This window comes from Lottia gigantea, assembly GCF_000327385.1.
Source record: "Lottia gigantea unplaced genomic scaffold LOTGIsca_209, whole genome shotgun sequence".
Lineage (NCBI taxonomy): Eukaryota > Metazoa > Mollusca > Gastropoda > Lottiidae > Lottia > Lottia gigantea.
Window position 1 is genome coordinate 63708 of NW_008708456.1, and position 21182 is coordinate 84889.

At 35.4% G+C, this 21182-nt stretch overlaps 1 protein-coding gene across 1 annotated transcript; it reads right to left on the minus strand.

Annotated features, from left to right (window-relative positions):
• Positions 1–9425: 9425 nt before the first annotated feature.
• Positions 9426–15512, minus strand: LOTGIDRAFT_239223 (hypothetical protein). The gene is made up of 6 exons (XM_009054015.1): positions 15383–15512; positions 14172–14317; positions 13349–13535; positions 12708–12769; positions 10521–10653; positions 9426–10222 (listed from the first exon to the last, which is right to left on the minus strand). The coding sequence occupies exons 1-6, from the start codon at positions 15417–15419 to the stop codon at positions 10071–10073; spliced, it is 717 nt and encodes a 238-aa protein (XP_009052263.1). The 5' UTR covers positions 15420–15512; the 3' UTR covers positions 9426–10070.
• Between the last annotated feature and the right edge of the window lie 5670 nt (positions 15513–21182).

Consider the following 21182-nt stretch of genomic DNA (forward strand, 5'->3'; position numbering starts at 1 on the left):
TCCATGGGTGATAATAAACAATTTCACCAAGTTTCGTCAAAATCTGTCAATAATTGAGCCTTCTAGAATGTTTACAAGCTAGAAATTGAACGCGTTTTCAAGAACAAGGGCAATAACTCATACTCAATATTTTTCAATTCTTCTGGTTTTAATAGGGTTCATCCTTGGGTGATTACGAACACTCACACCAAGTTTCGTCAAAATCCATCAAGAATTGTGCCTTCTAGAGTGTTTACGAGCTAAAAATTGAACGCGTTTTCAAGAACAAGGGCAATAACTTATACTAGATATTTTTCGATTCTTCTGATTTTCAATAGGGCTCATCCTTGGGTGATTACGAACACTCACACCAAGTTTTGTCAAAATCCGTCAAGAATTGTGTCTTGTAGAGTGTTTACGAGCAATTGTGGACGGACTGACGGACGGACGGACATGGGTGACGGCAATATACGCCCCCCATTTCATGTGGGCGTATCAAAAGCAAATCTGATTACCGTAATGTAGAATAGGGTGAAAAGCAAAAATATTTCTATATAAATCTTGAGATTGAATAAATAAGCAACTAAATAACCTAGACTTAAAAGTTATTCTCTTGTAAATCAGTTGCTGTTTCGCCATCTCCCCTTCCCGTGGAGCTATCGATTTGGAACTTGGCAGAGAGGTACTTATATATGTCCTGTCCTTTTTCTCTTTTTTTATTTTCGATTGGGTTCATCTTTAGATGATAATAGACCATTTCACCAAGTTTCGTGTAAATCAGTCAAGAATTTGTCTTCTGGGGTGTTTATGAGCTAAGTATTTTTGCTTTTTAAATAGGGTTCGTTAAAATCGGTATATATCTTACATTATATACTTTTTTTTTGAACAATTTCGCCACGTTTCGTCAAAATCCGTCAAGATTTGCGTCTTCTAGATCTTCCACAAGCTAAAAATTTAACGCATTTTTATGAACAAGGGCAATAACTCATAAAGAATATATTGTCTGATTTTCAATAGAGTTCATCATAAGGTGATGAATAATGAAATCAACAAACCAGATTCCTATCGTGTCCACAACACATTTTCAAATATAAATTGAACGAGTTTTTAAGAACAAGGGCAATAACTCAAATATCTTTCGATTTTCCTGATTTTTAATAGGGCTCATTGTTAAGTGACAATAAACATTCACACCAAATTCTATTTAAAATCCATCAAGAAACCAACTTTCTCAAGGGCAATAACTCATTAATTTTTTTTCGATTTGTCTGATTTTCTATAGGTTTCTTCTTCACACCAAATTTTGTCTAAATCCATTAAGAATCCAGCTCTCTATCGTTATCCAAAACAATCGTGGACAGACAGACAGACTAAATACGCCCACATTAACTTTTATGCTTGGTTAAAATGAGTCTTTGTTCATCAGTGGACTTACCCGCTGTCAAAACAACAGAATCCGTCCACAATCCATTACTTAGTTTAATGGATGGTGTTATACACATTTTATCTTTTAGTCGTGGCAGCCGGCAAGTCAAACTGATGTATAACAAGTATGTCCTTATTGGCCAAGTTTAAATTCTATGTCCATTCTAAGACGAATGGGGGTGTGGTTTGGACACGATGAGAGATAGTATTCCTTTAAAGATCTTGTGGATGTGCAATTGGTTTATACCTGTTAAGACCCACAAGTGCTTGTATGTCAGTTGGAACTAGTGGATTTTCTTTGGTCTTTGGACAGCTTCCAAAAAAGTGTTGAAACAGGGTCTGAGGCCACAAGTTTGTTGGATTTTTCTTCGTCTGTCGTTTCAAGGACGCTTAAAGACTTTTCTAAGAAGTTGATAAGCAGTTTGTTCGAAGCTGGAAACAATAATAGGTTTTCTGACCATGGTATGACATTCTGATCAAACCTGATGACGATCTATTCAAGATTATTCTACATGAAATAGTTCCACAATCTGAAGTAAAGAACCATGTACAGGATTTGTTGAATAAGAAGAGACACAGTCCGTATGTTACACCAATATTACTGGTTCGACGCGATAATTTCATCAGGATGTGTGTGAACTTCAGGGGGTTAAGTAAGCGTTAAATCAGCTAGATGCCTATTTGCCTATGACAATCTCGTGGGAATGCAGTACTAAAAAGTACTTAATATGAAGTCAGGTTACCACCTGATTTGTATGGCTAAAAGGGTACGACAGCTTCTATATATTCATTGGTGATTTGATATTCTTTATTCCTGTCAAAGGTTATAATGTAATCAAAGGGAATTCCACCATTCCCCTATGATAAGCTGTATTGGGTCAATAAAAATGAGAATGAATATGAAAATAATACTGAATAATTTATCAACAGGAAAATGCAATTAATAATATGATACAAATATAGCTTTCCAGGCAAGGTAATATACGCCCACTGGCGGCTTTGATTTTGAATAAAAATATTTAGCAGTACAGTCAACAATCACCAGTATGAAATATTCAACCTTCAGTCATACACTTCTTTTGAACTCTTTAGGGTGATACTGAATAATATTGAGTATAAGTTATTGCCCTTGTTCTTGAAAACATGTTAAATTTTTAGCTCGTGAAAACTCTAGAAGGCAAATATTCAATCTGCAGCTCGGTACTGAATAATAAAACCAAGTTTTGTCAAAATACGGCAAGAATCATGCCTTTTAGTGTTTAAGAGCTAAAATTTGAAAGCGTTTTCAAGAACGAGGTCAATAATTCCTATGAAACATATTTCGATTTTTTTGATTTTCGATAGGGTTCATCCATGGGTGATAATAAACAATTTCACCAAGTTTCGTCAAAATCTGTCAATAATTGAGCCTTCTAGAATGTTTACAAGCTAGAAATTGAACGCGTTTTCAAGAACAAGGGCAATAACTCATACTCAATATTTTTCAATTCTTCTGATTTTAATAGGGTTCATCCTTGGGTGATTACGAACACTCACACCAAGTTTCGTCAAAATCCATCAAGAATTGTGCCTTCTAGAGTGTTTACGAGCTAAAAATTGAAAGCGTTTTCAAGAACAAGGGCAATAACTTATACTAGATAATTTTCGATTCTTCTGATTTTCAATAGGGCTCATCCTTGGGTGATTACGAACACTCACACCAAGTTTTGTCAAAATCCGTCAAGAATTGTGTCTTGTAGAGTGTTTACGAGCAATTGTGGACGGACGGACGGACGGACGGACGGACATGGGTGACGGCAATATACGCCCCCCATTTCATGTGGGCGTATCAAAAGCAAATCTGATTACCGTAATGTAGAATAGGGTGAAAAGCAAAAATATTTCTATATAAATCTTGAGATTGAATAAATAAGCAACTAAATAACCTAGATTTAAATGTTATTCTCTTGTTAATCAGTTGCTGTTTCGCCATCTCCCCTTCCCGTGGAGCTATCGATTTGGAACTTGGCAGAGAGGTACTTATATATTTCCTGAATATTCACGTCAAATTTCAGACTATTCCAACTCTTCCTTTTATCTTAAATTAATTTTCAAAGTGATGAACCGGCTATTATTTTCCCGATAACGGCTAAATGACAGGGGGACTATTTTGTTCAATCGAACTTGCTTTGCCAAATCATTCAGTCTCGAGTCATTTCGACCAAATTGTTAATTTTTCAAATCGTTCTAACAGCTGTAGCGGCAATCATTTTCGTGTGTGCTCTCAAAATGGTCATAGATCTGATAATAGAGTAATGCATTTCGCAGCAATTTTCAGAACGATCAGACAACCCCTACTATGTTAAATCAATCGCTAAAGTCAGGCCCCATTGCTGCATCGCACCCCGATCATTTCCAATGGTGATTTCCACACTTAACATAGCAATATAACTTAATAATGTGTCTTGATTACTTACAGCAATTTTTAGAACGATCAGACACCCCGTACTAGATCAAAGTCATGGCACTATGCCCCTATTGCTGCATCGGACTCCGATCACTTCCGATCGCGATATCGACACTAAAAGTGGCGATCTGGCAGATGCATGTGTCTTGATTACTCACGACAAGTTTTAGAGCGATAAGACATCCTTTGGTATGTCACATCAATCGTTAAAGTCATGGCACTATGCCCCTATTGCTGCACCAATTCAAAAGGGATGGCGAGTTGACAATCCCAATCGCAGAGTGGCATCAGGTTTTCCGGAAAGGTGAGCATACCCTACAATCGACACCTGCCCCAATACCTTTTTTAGTGGAGTAGTTGGACGTAGACTCAAGAGTTGTTAGACCCGATTGCAGAGTGTTGCCCTGACTAGCGGCACCTGCCATTAATACATAAATAATAATAATAATAACTTTATTTGGCAACCCATTTAGACAGAAATCTAATTTTCAATAGGTCCCACTAAACTACAAATTATATACGAGATTACAGAAAGAATAAAAATACAGAAAATAGCATAAAACATATATACATTTACAATGTAACATGAATGAGGAAGGAAATATGAAAATGTAACCACTATATTTCCCCACAAAACTACGAATTATATACTAAAAATATATAATACTATATATAATAAAAACACAGAAAATTTCATATAACATATATACATTTACAATGCATCACGGATGTGGTGAAAAATGTAAACACTGTGTTTCTTATATGATATATATGATGGTATAAGTTTTTTAAGTAAAATGAAATGGAGAGAAAAACAAAAGGAATGGTTATAAATGCTATGGAATCAATTAATCAGTATTGTCAGTAAGAACAAACTTCTTCAGTTCTTGTTTAAATGTATATAAAGAAGGATTATGCTTTACAGTTTGTGGTAATGAATTCCAAAGTAAAGAAGCTGTATATTGAAATGTTCTCATCATAGCAGTTTTATTACATTTCGGTATGTCTAAAGTTCGGAGTGTTTCTGATCTCAGTGTCATGCTGGTTTCCGTTAATTTTGATCTTTCCGTAAATTTTATTGTATAAATATTCAGGGTGTCCAGTTTGAAATACAAGTTTTAATATTTTGTTATAGTGTGAATTGTGTTACGTACATATTTTCTATTAATTGTGTTTTGTTGCGTAGTACTAGTAATTGTGTTTCACGTGAATTCAGTAAACGTTTTCCTTTCTATTATCAATGACGATACATGTTTGTGATTTACTTCCAAAAAACTAATCATTCATGTGATTTCCTCTCCAATCTCATATCTACGGAGCCCCTTAGGCACAATTTTCAAAACTCTTTAAATTATTTCGTTTTAGATTCCCTTATTTTCAATTTGAAAATGAAAATGCTAAGACTTATATGAATAGAAAGTAGAGGTGTTCTAATGACTTGGAAAAATACCAGTTTGTCTCACATGTCCATAATTAATTCATAATTAGCTAAATTAGAAGATAATTACCAGCAGAATTCCAATGAGTGACCGATCAATAAAGGTCAAAAAGCCTTGTTTTGTTTATCCCGACGGTACATACGTAGACATTTATGATTCACAATTCCAACTTTTCCTGACTTGGGTGTAAAATGTAGTCGCATTAACCTAATGTGAATAGTTGTGCCCACGTGTAGCTATCATCTGATTCATTTTTGGTCTCGGGACGTTGGTGCCTACCAATATAGGTTTTGTCATTGTCCTGTATCGGGAACAAAAAAAACAGGCACTCTTATGCTGGTAGATTAAGACAGCTAATTGTGCGTTCAGACGACTTAAGTTAAGGCAGCTTAACAATCAACCTTTCTTCGACCCCGGTTTACTGTTTTTGGTGAGCATTCAGTCAGATGGACATAAAGGTAAAGCCAGCTTTTACATTACCAGGGAAATCATTAGGAAGTTCAGAGATCATAATACCACTTCGCATGTACAATAATGGCGGAAATTTGTTTAGAGGAATACTCAGACATGAAATGAAATATCTGGCTTAACTATTCAAGCCAGTTTTGAAGCCGCTCGAAGCAGGCGCAAGTTTCGGCAGCTGAAGCTTAACCGGTTGCGTTCAGACGACTAGACTAAAAAACGGGATTGATAAACGGTTGATAATTAAACTGCTTTAACGGTAGACGTCTGAACGTCAGACGTTTGTCTCCTTGTGACTGTCGTAAAAGATTGAGATGGAACAAACTGCTGTTCCCTCTTCAATCCTTATACCTACTGTAGAAACAACCTTAATCTCAGATGCTATCAGCTGAAGCATGAGTTTTTTCAGCTGGGACGAGAGAAGGATCTGATGCAATTTTATAATTGTATGCATATAGGGTGTATTTTGTTCATGGAATCAACAACAATTATATCATATTTGATAATTACGGTCATAGATAGGAGTTAGGCATATATAACTATTTTCCACATTACATGTTTTGGAAATCATGCTGTAATTTTCATGTTCGAAATATCGTCATCCTTTACTCATTACTTCTTTTGTCATTAATGTAGTAAGTACCAATTGTCTGTGGAGGAAGGAATTAAGAACGTATAGGATATGATAAAAGGGGTGGGATTGTTGAAACAAATACTTTAGGCCCTGCAAAATATGAAGCGACCCTTGGAGCCAATTTATTATGGGTCATTGATCTTAATAATAATACAATTATATATAAATCCTATATGATCCTCCATATCTGAACTATTATGTAATCTATTCACGTTACTTTATTTTAGAAGTATTATGAGTAGTGCTCAGCAGTTTGCTCCATCACAACCTTTTATAACAGTCACAAGGAACCGAAAGTCTGTAATTGGGTGTAGGCGATGTCATCTGTCAGGCGTAAAGTATATAGCAGCTGGATGTAATATGTGTGATGTGGTCACCACTCAGCCTCAGAAGACTGACATGGTTATGCTGCTTGTTCCTTAGTGAGTCAAATGTTTCTACCATAAGTGAATCCTTATACAAACTTAGTGAGGAGTGTCCTATTATGCCACTAGAGGAACTTCGCGTCATTGAGGGTTCTGTCAAAACAACAGAATCCCTCCATAATCCTATAAATCCATAAAACCAGTAATAATCCTTAATGGATGGTATTATATACAGATTTTATCTTTTAGTCATGGCAGCCTGTAAGTCCAACTGATAAATAACAAATATACCCTTATTGGCCAAGTTTAAATTGTATGTCCATTCTAAGAGGTAGTCATCGTATCACGAATACGGGTTTTAAGATGGTCTTATTACGAGGAAGTATGACGCATGGGGGTGTGGTTTGGACAGAGAGGTAGTATTCCTTTAAAGATCTTGTGGATGTGCAATTGGTTTATAACCTGTAAAGACCAACACGTGCTTGTATGTCAGTTGGAACTAGGGGGTGTTCTTTGGTCTTTGGACAGCTTCCAAAAAATTGTTGAAACAGGGTCTTAGGCCAAAAGTTTCTTGGATTTTTCTTTGTCTGTTGTTAACCAAGAACATTTCAAGGACGTTTAAAGACGTTTCTAAGAAGTTGATAAGCAGTTTGTTCGAAGCTGGAAACAATAATAGGTTTTCTGACCATGGTATGACATTATATCAAACCTGATATTCAAGATTATTCCACATGTAATAGTTCCACAGGCTGAAGTAAAGAACTATGTACAGGATCGGTTGAACAAGGGGATCATTCAGAAGATACACAGTCCGTGTGCTACACCAATATTACTGGTTCGAAAGGATAATTTCATCAGGATGTGTGTGGACTTCAGGGTGCCTATTAAATCGTAATAAGTATCAAATTTTGCCTATGACAATCTCGTGAGAATGCAGTACTAAACAGTACTTGATATGTATGGCTAAAAAGGATACGGCAAAGTCAGCTTCTATATATTCATTGGCGATTTGATATTCTTTATCCATGTCAAAAGCTAGAATGTAATCCAAGGGAATACCACCATTCCCCTGTGATAAACTGTATTGGGTCAATAAAGATGAGAATTAATATGAAAATTGCATTTAATACCGAATAATACAATTATTAATGATACATAAAGCAAAGCTGATTACCGTAATGTTTTGATAAAAGAGGGTGAAAACCAAAAATATTTCTATATAAATCTTGAGATTGAATAAAAAAGCACATAAATAACCTACAAATTGAGGCCAAAAACCCGCTTTAATTCTATCATGGCCGAATGATATTCACTTTTATTTTCATTTCATATTGGCAGAGAGGTACTTATATATGTCCTGAATAATCACGTCAAATTTCAGATGATTCCAACGCTTCCTTCTATCTTAAATTAATTTTCAAAGTGACGAACCGGCTATTATTTTCCCGATAACGGCTAAATGACTATTTTGTTCAATCGTACTTGCTTTGCCAAATCATTCAGTCTCGAGTCATTTCGACCAAATTGTCAATTTTTCAAATCGTTGTAATGGCTGTAGCCATAATCATTTTCGTTTGTGCTCTGAAAATGGTCATAGCTCTGAAAATTTACAATATGATAGTAATGCATTTTGATAACTCGCAGCAATTTTCAGAACGATCAGACACCCCCTACTATGTTAAATCAATCGCTAAAGTCATGGTACTATGCCCCTATTGCTGCATCGCATCCCGGTCATTTCTGATGGTGATTTCCACATTAAACATAGCAATATAACTTAATAATGTGTGTTGATTACTCACAGCTATTTTTAGAACGACCAGACACCCCGTACTAGATCAATCGCTGCATCGCACTCCGATCACTTCCGATCGCGATATTATGTGCCTATTTCTGCCTCAGCAATGAAATGTCAAATACGAAACAGCAACAGTGACAGCAACAGTGCCGAAATTCCTTTGGTCAGAAATATATCTCAAGATTTAGATTTCATTAAATGAGTTAAATTGTTTCAGACTGAAATATTTCCACAACACGTACGAAAAAGATGAAACGTCAAATACGAAATCTGTTTTGAGACCATTGTAGCTACCAGTTTAGGCCTGGTGTTAGGCTAGTTTTTGATTACGTTTTTGTATGTAATTGACCTGATTACGTCGCTAATTTTGTGGGTACGTTGTTTTTGGAAAAGAAACGGCATGGCTGTCGGAATTTTATTTTTGATGTAAATTTGGACTTTGCTTGGATGTGTTTGTGTCAGGTTTGGTACCAAACACTTGGAAACCTACTATTACTACTACTATTACTACTACTATTACTAATATTACTATTATTACTACTTATTGGAACTGTTTGGAACTATTATTAGAATTTGTCTATGTGATGGCTGTCACGACAAAATAGATTCATGCTGTATGGTGTATTTTGAATATTATTATGGATGAAAATTATTTGTTCTAATCTACTGACTCTTTATTCCCGATTCCTGTTCGGCTGATTGATGGACCCCTCAAAAGTACTGTACAATCTGTACAACCATGTAATAGACTCTTATGTCATATATAGATTTTGCATAATTTGTAGTTCGAATTTTAAATACGGTTTCAGTTATTTATATATATAAATACATTTAGTTGATTGCAAATAAAGTTAAGATAAGTCTGGGCTCTAAATCTGAATTTATCTGGTGAAATCTTTTGTTAAATTATCAAATTGCTTTGGATTGACAAATCTGATCAAAATTTGTAGAAAATCAATAAGACAATTTTTTCAGAAGAAAGTGGTCAGAATACGGTAGATTTAGATAAATTTATACTTTAGTTTGAACTAACTTGAATTATTGACAACTTGGTTAGAAGAAAAAACATGATGATGATTTCAATATTGCAAAGAGAAAAAGCTGAAGATACAGCAAATTTACGCAAAACAGCAATTTGGCAAAATCACTCCATTACAACTCTGTGTTTTATTCAAGTTTGAGCATTATTTCATACCTTGGAATCATAAGCTTAAAAGTTGAATCAAAACCTCGGGGACAATCTTGTCTACTAACAAGGGTCACGTCTGGTGTGTAATAAACACAATAGCTATGTGGACTCTCCAAAAGGGATGACGAGTTGACAAACCCAATCGCGGAGTGGCATCAGGTGTTCCGGAAAGGTGAGCGTACCCTGCATCGACACCTGCCACAATTTTAGTGGAGTAGTTGGACGTAGACTCAAGAGTTGTTAGACCCGATTGCAGAGTGTTACTTTGTGTTCTGGAAGAGTGAGCATGCCCTGCACCGCTAGCGAAACTTACCCCGCTAGCGGCACCCGCCATTAATACATAAATAAAAAAAATAAAACTAAAAAGGGAATTTGTGTCAAAAGACAAAAATAGCGCGCATCAACACCACTCCTGCTGTTATGAACAGTCTTTTCTGCTGTTCTCTTAACGCCCCCTTTTCCATCATCTGAGGCATCTTCAGAATCTAAAAATAAACATACATATTTTATAATAATATAATAAATTTATTCTTTAACCTAGAGTTATCAAATGAAGTGAAGCTAGCTGGCTGGATGACTGGCTACTATATACGTGTACATGTTTTTTGCAGTTTGACTAAAACCCTGTATATATTCACGTATGCTCTACATCAAAATAAAAAACTGGCTAAGAAGATATTGCAACCTTCGTCTTGAAAAGTAATAATTAATCTCTTCAAAGAAAAAGGGGGTCGTGGAATTGTGTCGATTGTATCTCTTTAATATGTCGATAAGTAAACTTACTACAGTTTTTATGTATAATGTTCAATGGTGTACAATTAGTTCCATTTACATCTAAATATCCAAACTCAAAATCACCAGTACATTTAACTTTTTCAATCTTTATTGTACAGTTTGTTAAGTTTGAGTTTAATTTCTGAAATCAAACGATTCACATGAACATGTAGCCCGATAAATCTGGTCATGAATGGATGGTATATCGGCACGTTAAAGTTCGGTTCCCTTATTTTAATTTATTGATAAATGTATTCCTTTATTTATGGAAGGTGGAATGGCTTTTTATTTAACGTTCTTCATTGCTATTTCTTAATTCTTAATTCTAAATTCTTATAATTTGCACGCTTAATTCAACATTTGTTATTGAAAATTGACATTTGTATACAAAAATCATAATTTGTACCGAAAATGAACATTCTTTGATAAACATTGGGTTTTCAAATTATTGAAGTAATAGAATCTTTGCCAAAAATATCCTCAAATACAAATCTAGCTCAACATGTCTTCAAATGCGAAACGTCAAACACAAAACTCTACCAACAAATGTTCATATACAAATGTTCAATAACAAATCTCGCTCAAAAAATCTTGCAAAACATTTCTCCAAATACATGTCGAATATATTTGAAGGTCATGATTATGACGACAGGTGTCGCTGTACAACCAACATAAAATAAGATATAGACTATAGAGAGCCTCTATCATCCAGTTCAATTTTCAACGCGCTTAACATTCTGTAATTTCCTTGCTACGACTGCAATATCGTTAATTTTCATGAGTTTGAATAATTCTAAAACCAGGACTGAAGTTCATACGAGTCACAAGAAGTAGAGATAGAAGTTGTTCAAGACAGGAAAGTTAGCTAAATCCCAAGAAGAATTTCCGGTTCTTGTGTGTTTTAATAAATATTTTCCAACAACTTTGAGAATTCATTTTAATAGGGCTATGTTGATTGTCGGTTACTTTTATTTATACCTGTTAAAAGACTACACCTAGTAATCATATTAGTAAATGTAATGTTCTTTTTTAGAAAACCACACAGACTAGAGTCTACGCCTACCCTACAGCTTTGTGCCTTTGTGGGCAAATCACAATTCTACACTGAGCCTATTTTCTTCTTAAGTATTTTTATCTTGATAATAGCAGATTTTCCTGACAATTGTACTCTGTAAAAACAAGTTTCACGTTAACAATAGGCCTATCCTATATGATATAGTCATGTTTACATTTTTTTCAACCCAAAGACATTTTAACACTTACACTAGCGACTAGGTCTACAGCAGGTATATATTTTGAGGATGATATAAAAATCATCGGTAAAATGCGATATACCAATGTACTTGCAAAGACAGTAGGCTATAGTGGCCTACAATTCATCACAGAATTATTGCAAGACATTTGCATAGACTAGGCCTATGATTATTTGATGGCTGTAAATGTCACTTGCCTTGTTAATGCTATGAAAGGAACGTACAGCGACACCTGTCGTCATAATCATGACCTACAAATATATTCGACATGTATTTGGAGAAATGTTTCGCAAGATTTGTTATTGAACATTTGTATTTGAAATTTTGTTGGTAGAGTTTTGTGTTTGACGTTTTCCATTTGAAGATATGTTGAGCTACATTTGTATTTGTAGATTTGTATTTGAGGATATTTTTGGCAATAATTTTATTAATTTAATAATTGAAAAACTGAATATTTATCAAAGAATGTTCATTTTCAGTACAAATTACGATTTTTGTATACAAATGTCAAATTTCAATAACAAATATTGAATTAAGCGTGCAAATTAAGAGATAAGAATTTAGAATTAAGAATTATGAAACAGTAATGAAGAACATTGAATAAAAAACCATTCCGCCCCCATATTTATTGGACGGCTAATACTTATATAAATCGAAAGCAGAATGATTTATTCTTCTATTCCATGGTCGGTCCCGTGTATTATTATATAGACCCAAAATATATACAACAAAATTACATGACATAATGTTATAAATGTAAGAAAAACTGTGATAATAAAGTTCGGCCTTCCTTAAGTTAAGTTAAGTTAAGCAAGCTTGTCTTTGTGTGCTGCGAAAGGTCAGTGGAACTTTAGTGATTCCAAACATGAAACATGGAGCTTTAGCTAGCTTGCTGGAGAAAACCCGCACTATAGATCAACAGCGTATCAAGAAAAATACATACCCTGTCAAATAGAGTTGAGTACGTCCACTTCATACTCTTTCTACCATTACAGCATAAATGTGCTAAATATCAATAGAATGAAAGTTAACTAATATTGTTGACTTGTAAACAGTTTGTTCACAATAAAATTATGTTGAATAAAAAACTATTTAAAACCCTTTTTTGTAATATTTCAACACAATGCTGCCCATCTGCAGCTCACTGTTACTATTGTTCAAAAAACAGCTCATCTTTATCCTTTGTTTTTATGGCACTATGAATGAAATGAAAATAGTTGTACATCCATAACATCTTATTGTATTGTATTTCATTGGTACAATGGAATGAAATGAAGTTTTATGATCTAATGTCTTGTAGAACACAAGAAAAATCAACTACTGAAAGGGGAGTAACTCATTTATAATAAATATAGACTTCTAAATTTGTAAGAAAGAACAAACAAACAATAAGTCCGTTTCATTATGGACCTGAATTTTACGATCGTTGTCGTAACAGTTTAATTTTACACTGAGAAAGACTACACATACGACAAAAATCGTTCGTACAATTTCTCTTTGAAAAGTTACGAAAGCATCATAATGCCATTTTGTTTGCAAATTGTGCAAGGAATCGACAACAATTACATCATATTTGATACTTACGGTCATAGATAGAAGTTAGTCTAAAATATTTTATTTTAACATTAAGCTTGGTGTGAAAACTCATCTCGAGTTCATACACAGCTTCCATTTCTTTACTAAATGCTGGAATTATAATTGTTCTATTCGAGATGCGTACATCCTCTTTTCCTTTCCACGTGTCATCGTTCACGGAGTAATTTCCAATTTTCTGTGGAAGAGAGAATCAAAAAAGTATAGGATAGGATACAAGTGTTTTGGGAGTGGGTTTTGGACTCTGCAAAATATGAAGCTGCCCTTGAGTCATTTGTTTACTTTGGGTCATTGATCTTAATAATAATACATATATATAAATAATTATACAAATGAATCTTTTTAATGCTTTAAGAGAAACCAACAATTAAAATCATCCTCGATATCTGAAGTATTATGTATTTTATTAACGGTAGAGTTGAAGATGGAGACCATTTGGTTAAATTATTATTGAAGTATTATAAATTACATAGTGCTCACTTACAAATTGTACCTCAAAATGCTAGCCTAGGTATATTTAGAAATACTTCACCATTGATATCGTCATTATAAGAATAAAGCTTTTTTGGCCCTGGTTCCCAGCCTAGTGTTTTCACTCCCTAGGGTTTTGGAAATAGGGTGTCAGGAGTGTGGCCAACTGGTGAAGGAGAAGACTATTTTGAATTGAGAGAGCACCTAACACATGCTGGAAATGTGGATGAAACAAATTTTTTGGGGTGTGAAAGGTCCATGTGATTGTTCCAGGGATGTGAAGGCGGATAAAGGTTGGGAACCACTGTTTTATGGGGACTAAAAATGAAGAATTTGTGTTTACTGTTCTATAACCCCGTTTATCTACATTTATCACTATAATGTTTTTCAAATCTTCTGACATTAACGACTTCAAATTCCATGTTACACTGGAGTTGTGAGTTACAAAATAATCAAAATCCAGATCATAACAGAAAATTGGTATTAACGCTGAAATAATAATCATAAAGATACAATTTATGCTTCGTTGACTTCCTCTGTCAACCATTGTAAGCAAAATAGACGACGAAAAAACTTGATTTTGAGTCATAATCATCATGAGTATAGCTGCCATGTCGACACTGGAAAGAACACGAGTTGACAAAAATATAGTTCCATTCTTTGTCAACTATTAGCCGAAAATAATCCGTATAACCCTAAATAGATCGTCCTAAGTCTAACCCTGGCAATGATACATATCATTGGTAGCAGAGCGTGGTTCAAAAATATTCTTACGATGCTATGGAGAACATGAACGAAGACGATGGCACGATAAAAAACAAAGTTATACGATGTTGACTACAACTTTATTCGATCTTCACCAACCGATCACAGAACGTACACTGACCAATATGGCGCCCTGACTAAAAAGATTGCAGAGCAAGCCTCACTCTCGATCTTGACAGGGAGCCAAATTAGACAACTCTGTTTGTGGTCTAAGGCTGAGCATCAGTATCCTCCCTTTGCCACAAAACATAGAAAGCTTTCAAACAACATATAACACATTTTGTAATTAGGTTTACACGAAAAATGTGACCGAAACAACGGAAACTTGTTTACTTAATGTCTCCTAATGTTTGGAACTGTAGAATGCAACGCAGACACTTGGAGTAATGACTACTCCAAGGCAGACATAACTGATCTATCATTTTCTAAAAGTAACTATTTATCGATATCTATGTAGGCTTGATAGACAATATCTAAACAGAAATAAATCATGTTGTTACTCAGAGCTTCCCGCTATGTGATCATCAGATAACTGACCTATTTTCAAACTTGTCCAGTAAGGACGCAGACTGAAAATATATCGTTCTACAATTGATGTTTTAAGCAGTGAAAATATTGTATTATTCTATGTAGATAGATATATTTAGACCATATTACTTTATATAGGCCTATAAAATGGCGTGTACAATGGCGTCTCTATGTATCCAACAAGTCAACGACACTGTATGACAAATGACACTGTTGACTTAGTCTTTGATGTGTAAAACTAACAACAATTAGTCTACTTACCCACAACTAAAAACAGGATGAAAGTAAGTATATCCATGCTAGTTCCAATTCAACATTAGCTACCTAATACACTGGATCGATATGCAGCTGTACAGTGAATAAAACTGATAGCCTTTATGTATCCAACAAGTCAACTACACTATATGACAAATGGGGCTTTAACTTTGATGTGTAAAACTAAAACAGGATGAAAGTAAGTATACCCATGCTAGTTCCACTTCAGCATTAGCTACCTAATACACTGGATCGATATGCAGCTGTACATTGCGTAAGTTTTTGTTTTACTTGTTATAATTTTTCACATCATTGTTAGCGTTATTTATCACCTAAATATATATTTTTGCATTTTTCATCATAACTTTCATCTTACTTTATATATCCCCAAACCCAGTTTGACTTATTTGCATAATTTGATCCCCACATTTTCACGATAGCATATACAGTTTCCTGCTGTTACATCCGCTGTACACTCCCTTTCTAACCTCAAGTTATTTTCATTATGCTCCCCAGCTACAACAACCACTGGCAAGAAGCCAAACATAGAAACACTAATCGTCAACCAAACCAATATCACGTACCCTACAACGGCCCCGTCTTCCATCGACCTCTACCACCTACCAATCGCCGACCACCAACCAACCCATCCAGCTATATCCCACCCCATCGCCGACCTACCTACAACACAGCCTACCAATCAAGAGGTAACATCGACCTGACCAACAACAGAAACGACTACAAGCCCACCGACGCCAACCAGTCCCCACTCATAAGGAGGAAGAACCCTTTGTGAAGGTGCTCTTCCAAGTTTTGCAGTGCCTCCATCATTTGGCAATCCTTACCCTTCAACAGCAAGGCCAACCAGCGTTTACCTTCAAACGCAAAGTCTCTGAGTAGGATAGTTTTATCCGTCCAGCAATGAAAACATCAGCTGTCGACGCGAATATTAGATCCCTCAATCGGACCAAGTCTTTATCATCACCTGCCGTCGATCGCATCGTTTCTCATGCCCTGTCCTGGGCCCGTCGCTCCTATGGGAAACGTCTCACTCAAGCTGTAATCACCAAATTCTACCAAACAATCAACGAAACAAAAACCAGAGTAACCATATCTCTACCAACTGAAATGGACACTACACCTGCACCATCTAGAGCCACCACGCTGCCGAACCAAACCCCTAAACGAGCTCGAAGTTCACCTACTCCTAGTCCAGCAGACATAGGTAAACGCTCTCGTAGAGAGGGCACTCCCCTTCTCTTTTCACTTTCAGACTCACCACACCATCTGAATCTTCACCACGTGATCCAGGATCCGCCAACCTTTCTTCCTTCTGTGCGTTTTTGGACCAGCAAACCACCCCTCAGTCTCCATCCAAGTCGAGACGTGTATCCAGACCCCCCCCCCCCCCCTCGAACCAGATCCCAGTCCGTTCCCAATGCTACAATTCTAACAACTACCAAACCAGTACCAATTACACCGTCGACGACCATTATATCCGCTACCAAACCGTATTATCACCAAACCAAGGACAAATCATTATGGAAGCTACCTCCTCTAAAGAAATCTACCTTAATAATTGGATCATCTAACCTGAATCGAATTACCAAAACCAGTTCAGACACTGAAATACATTCTTACCCCGGTGCCCAAATCCATCACATACAGTCAATCCTGGAATCATACGACATTGATCCGAAACCTACTACCATTATTCTTCATGTAGGCCTCAACAACCGTGATCAGCTACCAAAGACCTCCTTTAACCAAGCCCAGAAATTAATCGCCACAGCCAACAAAACCTTCCCAAACTCCAAGATCCTCTTTACATGTATACCCATTTCAAATAAAATCTCGAAGAAAGCACAACAGAACCTCAGCACTCTCAACAACATGATGGAATCCAGTATCAACAGCGCAACAATCTTACCACCCTACGAAGAAGAATTCGAACCAGTTGATAATCTTCATTGGTCTCCTGAAACAGCAAACAGCATTTATTTGTTTTGGATACACCAGCTTCAAGCATCGAGTAAGTCTTTAAACTAATTACTGGGGATAAAAAATACTGAGAGGCCACCGCTAGGCCAAACTTTAGTTAACTTGAGCCGCAAAATTCTCACACCCCTTCAGCATTCAATCTTAGACCGTGGACTTAAGTTTATTCCCACACCAAAGATAGCTAACTTGAATTATCTCCGACCATCCATTGAACGATTTCAACGAAATCTTAGCTGCACATATTTTTTTCGAAACCACCCCCCACGTGGTGCTAGAACAATGTTTATTCCTAAATCCACGTGAAAACCCCCTCTGGCCGCGGGGTACGTGGGTACTCTAAACGATTTTTACGAAACATAAAAAATTCCACCTTAGCACAGATAGCAGCTAAAAACAGACTTTATGCCGAAGTACCTCCAGGTTTAAGAAACTCATTATTTTGTAAGCAACTCTACGAATAAAAGGTACCCGATCCAGGAACATCTAACATGTGAACATTCGAATGTAATATATTTAATTTCATACAAGAAATGCCCCAAACAATATGTAGGAGAAACTAAGAATAATTTACGAACTCGCTTTAATGCTCAAAGGTCAGACATCAAATTAAAGAAAGACAAGCCTGTTTCTAATCATTTCAACTTCGACGACCATTCAATAGACGATCTCACCCTAATCCCAATTGAGCGTATAGAAATTGACTTGCCCGAAGATGAAACTACCAAATTCCGTCAATCTAGGGAAGCCCATTGGATTGAGACATTGAATACAGCAAGACCTATAGGACTAAATATTTATCATAATGTAGGCATAGCACCCTTTGTTGTCCCGTTTAATACAACCAGCAATCGAGCAAGCAAGATAGTTCATGCCCACTATAAGAGCCTTCAAGAGAAATTCCCCCATGTCTATAAGCAGAAATGATAGTTGCATATTCAAAAAATAAGAACTTAAATGATAATATTGTTCATAGTAAACTAAAAACAATCAGTACATAACAGATACTATACTTCTTGCCCATCGGGCGAGTTATTTTTTCTAATTTCAGATCAGAACAAGAACAGAAGAAAACCCAATATCAAGACCCTTGATCCTAATTTCTAAATAAAGTGTCTGCTCCACCCTAGGCCTGTACATTTGGGAGAATCAAACCCTCCCTTCCCCGAAATTTAATAACTTTAATAACTTTATTTTGGCAACCCATTTAGACAGAAGTCTAATTTTAAATAGGTCCCACTAAACTACAAATTATATACACGATTACAGAAAGAATAAAATCACAGAAAATAGCATAAAACATATATACATTTACAATGTAACATGAATGAGGAAAGAAATATGAAAATGTAACCACTATGTTTCCCCACAAAACTACGAATTATATACTAAGTATATAATAAAAACACAGAAAGTTTCATAGAGCATTTACAATGCATCAAGGATGTGGTGAAAAATATAAAAAATCTAAACACTTTGTTTCTTACTTTACATGATGGTGGAACATTTTTTTAAGTAAAATGAAATGGTGAGAAAAACAAAAGGAATGGTTATAAATGCTATGGAATCAATTAATCAGTATTGTCAGTAAGAACAAATTTCTTCAGTTCTTGTTTAAATGTATATAAAGAAGGATTATGTTTTACAGTTTGTGGTAATGAATTCCAAAGTAAAGAAGCTGTATATTGAAATGTTCTCATCATAGCATATTACATTTCGGTATGTCTAAAGTTCGGAGTGTTTCTGATCTCAGTGTCATACTGGTTTCCGTTAATTTTGATCTTTCCGTAAATTTATTGTATAAATATTCAGGGTGTCCAGTTTGAAATACAAGTTTTAATATTTTGTTATAGTGTGAATTGTTTTACGTACATATTTTCTATTAATTGTGTTTTGTTGCGTAGTACTAGTAATTGTGTTTCACGTGAATTCAGTAAACGTTTTCCTTTCTATTATCAATGACGATACATGTTTGTGATTTACTTCCAAAAAACTAATCATTTATGTGATTTCCTCTCCAATCTCATATCTACGGAGCCCCTTAGGCACAATTTTCAAAACTCTTTAAATTATTTCGTTTTAGATTCCCTTATTTTCAATTTGAAAATGAAAATGCTAAGACTTATATGAATAGAAAGTAGAGGTGTTCTAATGACTTGGAAAAATACCAGTTTGTCTCACATGTCCATAATTAATTCATAATTAGCTAAATTAGAAGATAATTACCAGCAGAATTCCAATGAGTGACCGATCAATAAAGGTCAAAAAGCCTTGTTTTGTTTATCCCGACTGTACATACATGGACATTTATGATTGGTTAAAACTCTTAATATATTCAATAAGAACATAATGATATGATTAAGAATACATGATAATTCACTAGAAACACCAATAGCTTGCTTAATTTGACACTAAAAAATAAGGAAACCCATCTTTAACGAATTATTTATAAATACTAAATAAGTAATTCGTTTAAACGAAATAGTATAATATATTTCATTTTAACAATATGAGTGATATTGGTGTAACAAACGGACTGTCGGCCTTGTTGATGGATTTCATACAATTTACCTTTCACATACATGGTCTTGTTGAAGCATAGAGTCACTAGAGTTGGTTTCCTACAACTCACAATTCCAACTTTTCCTGACTTGGGTGTAAAATGTAGTCGCATTAACCTAATGTGAATAGTTGTGCCCACGTGTAGCACATCTGATTCATTTTTGATCTCGGGACCTTGGTGCCTACCAATATAGGTTTTGTCATTGTCCTGTATCGGGAACAAAAAAAACAGGCACTCTTATGCTGGTAGATTAAGACAGCTAATTGTGCGTTCAGACGACTTAAGTTAAGGCAGCTTAACAATCAACCTTTCTTCGACCCCGGTTTACTGTTTTTGGTGAGCATTCAGTCAGATGGACATAAAGGTAAAGCCAGCTTTTACATTACCAGGGAAATCATTAGGAAGTTCAGAGATCATAATACCACTTCGCATGTACAATAATGGCGGAAATTTGTTTAGAGGAATACTCAGACATGAAATGAAATATCTGGCTTAACTATTCAAGCCAGGTTTGAAGCCACTTACGAAGCAGGCGCAAGTTTCGGCAGCTGAAGCTTAACCGGTTGCGTTCAGACGACTAGACTAAAAAACGGGATTGCTGAACGGTTGATAATTAAACTGCTTTAACGGTAGACGTCTGAACGTCAGACGTTTGTCTCCTTGTGACTGTCGTAAAAGATTGAGATGGAACAAACTGCTGTTCCCTCTTCAATCCTTATACCTACTGTAGAAACAACCTTAATCTCAGATGCTATCAGCTGAAGCATGCAGTAGAGTTTTTCAGCTGGAGAAGGATCTGATGCAATTTTATAATTGTATGCATATAGGGTGTATTTTGTTCAATGAATCAACAACAATTATATCATATTTGATAATTACGGTCATAGATAGGAGTTAGGCATATATAACTATTTTCCACATTATATGTTTTGGAAATTATGCTGTTCGAAATATCGTCATCCTTTACTCATTACTTCTTTTGTCATTAATGTAGTAAGTACCAATTGTCTGTGGAGGAAGGAATTAAGAACGTATAGGATATGATAAAAGGGGTGGGATTGTTGAAACAAATACTTTAGGCCCTGCAAAATATGAAGCGACCCTTGGAGCCAATTTATTATGGGTCATTGATCTTAATAATAATACAATTATATATAAATAATTATACAAATGAATCTTTTTAATGCTTCAAAAGAAACCAGCAATCCTCCATATCTGAAGTATTATGTATTTTATGGCCCTGGT

Excerpts from the sequence above, each read along its gene's own strand:
- LOTGIDRAFT_239223 (XM_009054015.1), bottom strand. The coding sequence starts at position 15,419 with ATGGATATACTTACTTTCATCCTGTTTTTAGTTGTGG. Across the intron at positions 13,536-14,171 it reads ATAAACGGGGTTATAGAACA|AAAATTGGAAATTACTCCGT; the intron begins GTAAACACAAAT and ends TCTCTTCCACAG. Across the intron at positions 10,223-10,520 it reads CATTATACATAAAAACTGTA|ATTCTGAAGATGCCTCAGAT; the intron begins GTAAGTTTACTT and ends GTTTATTTTTAG.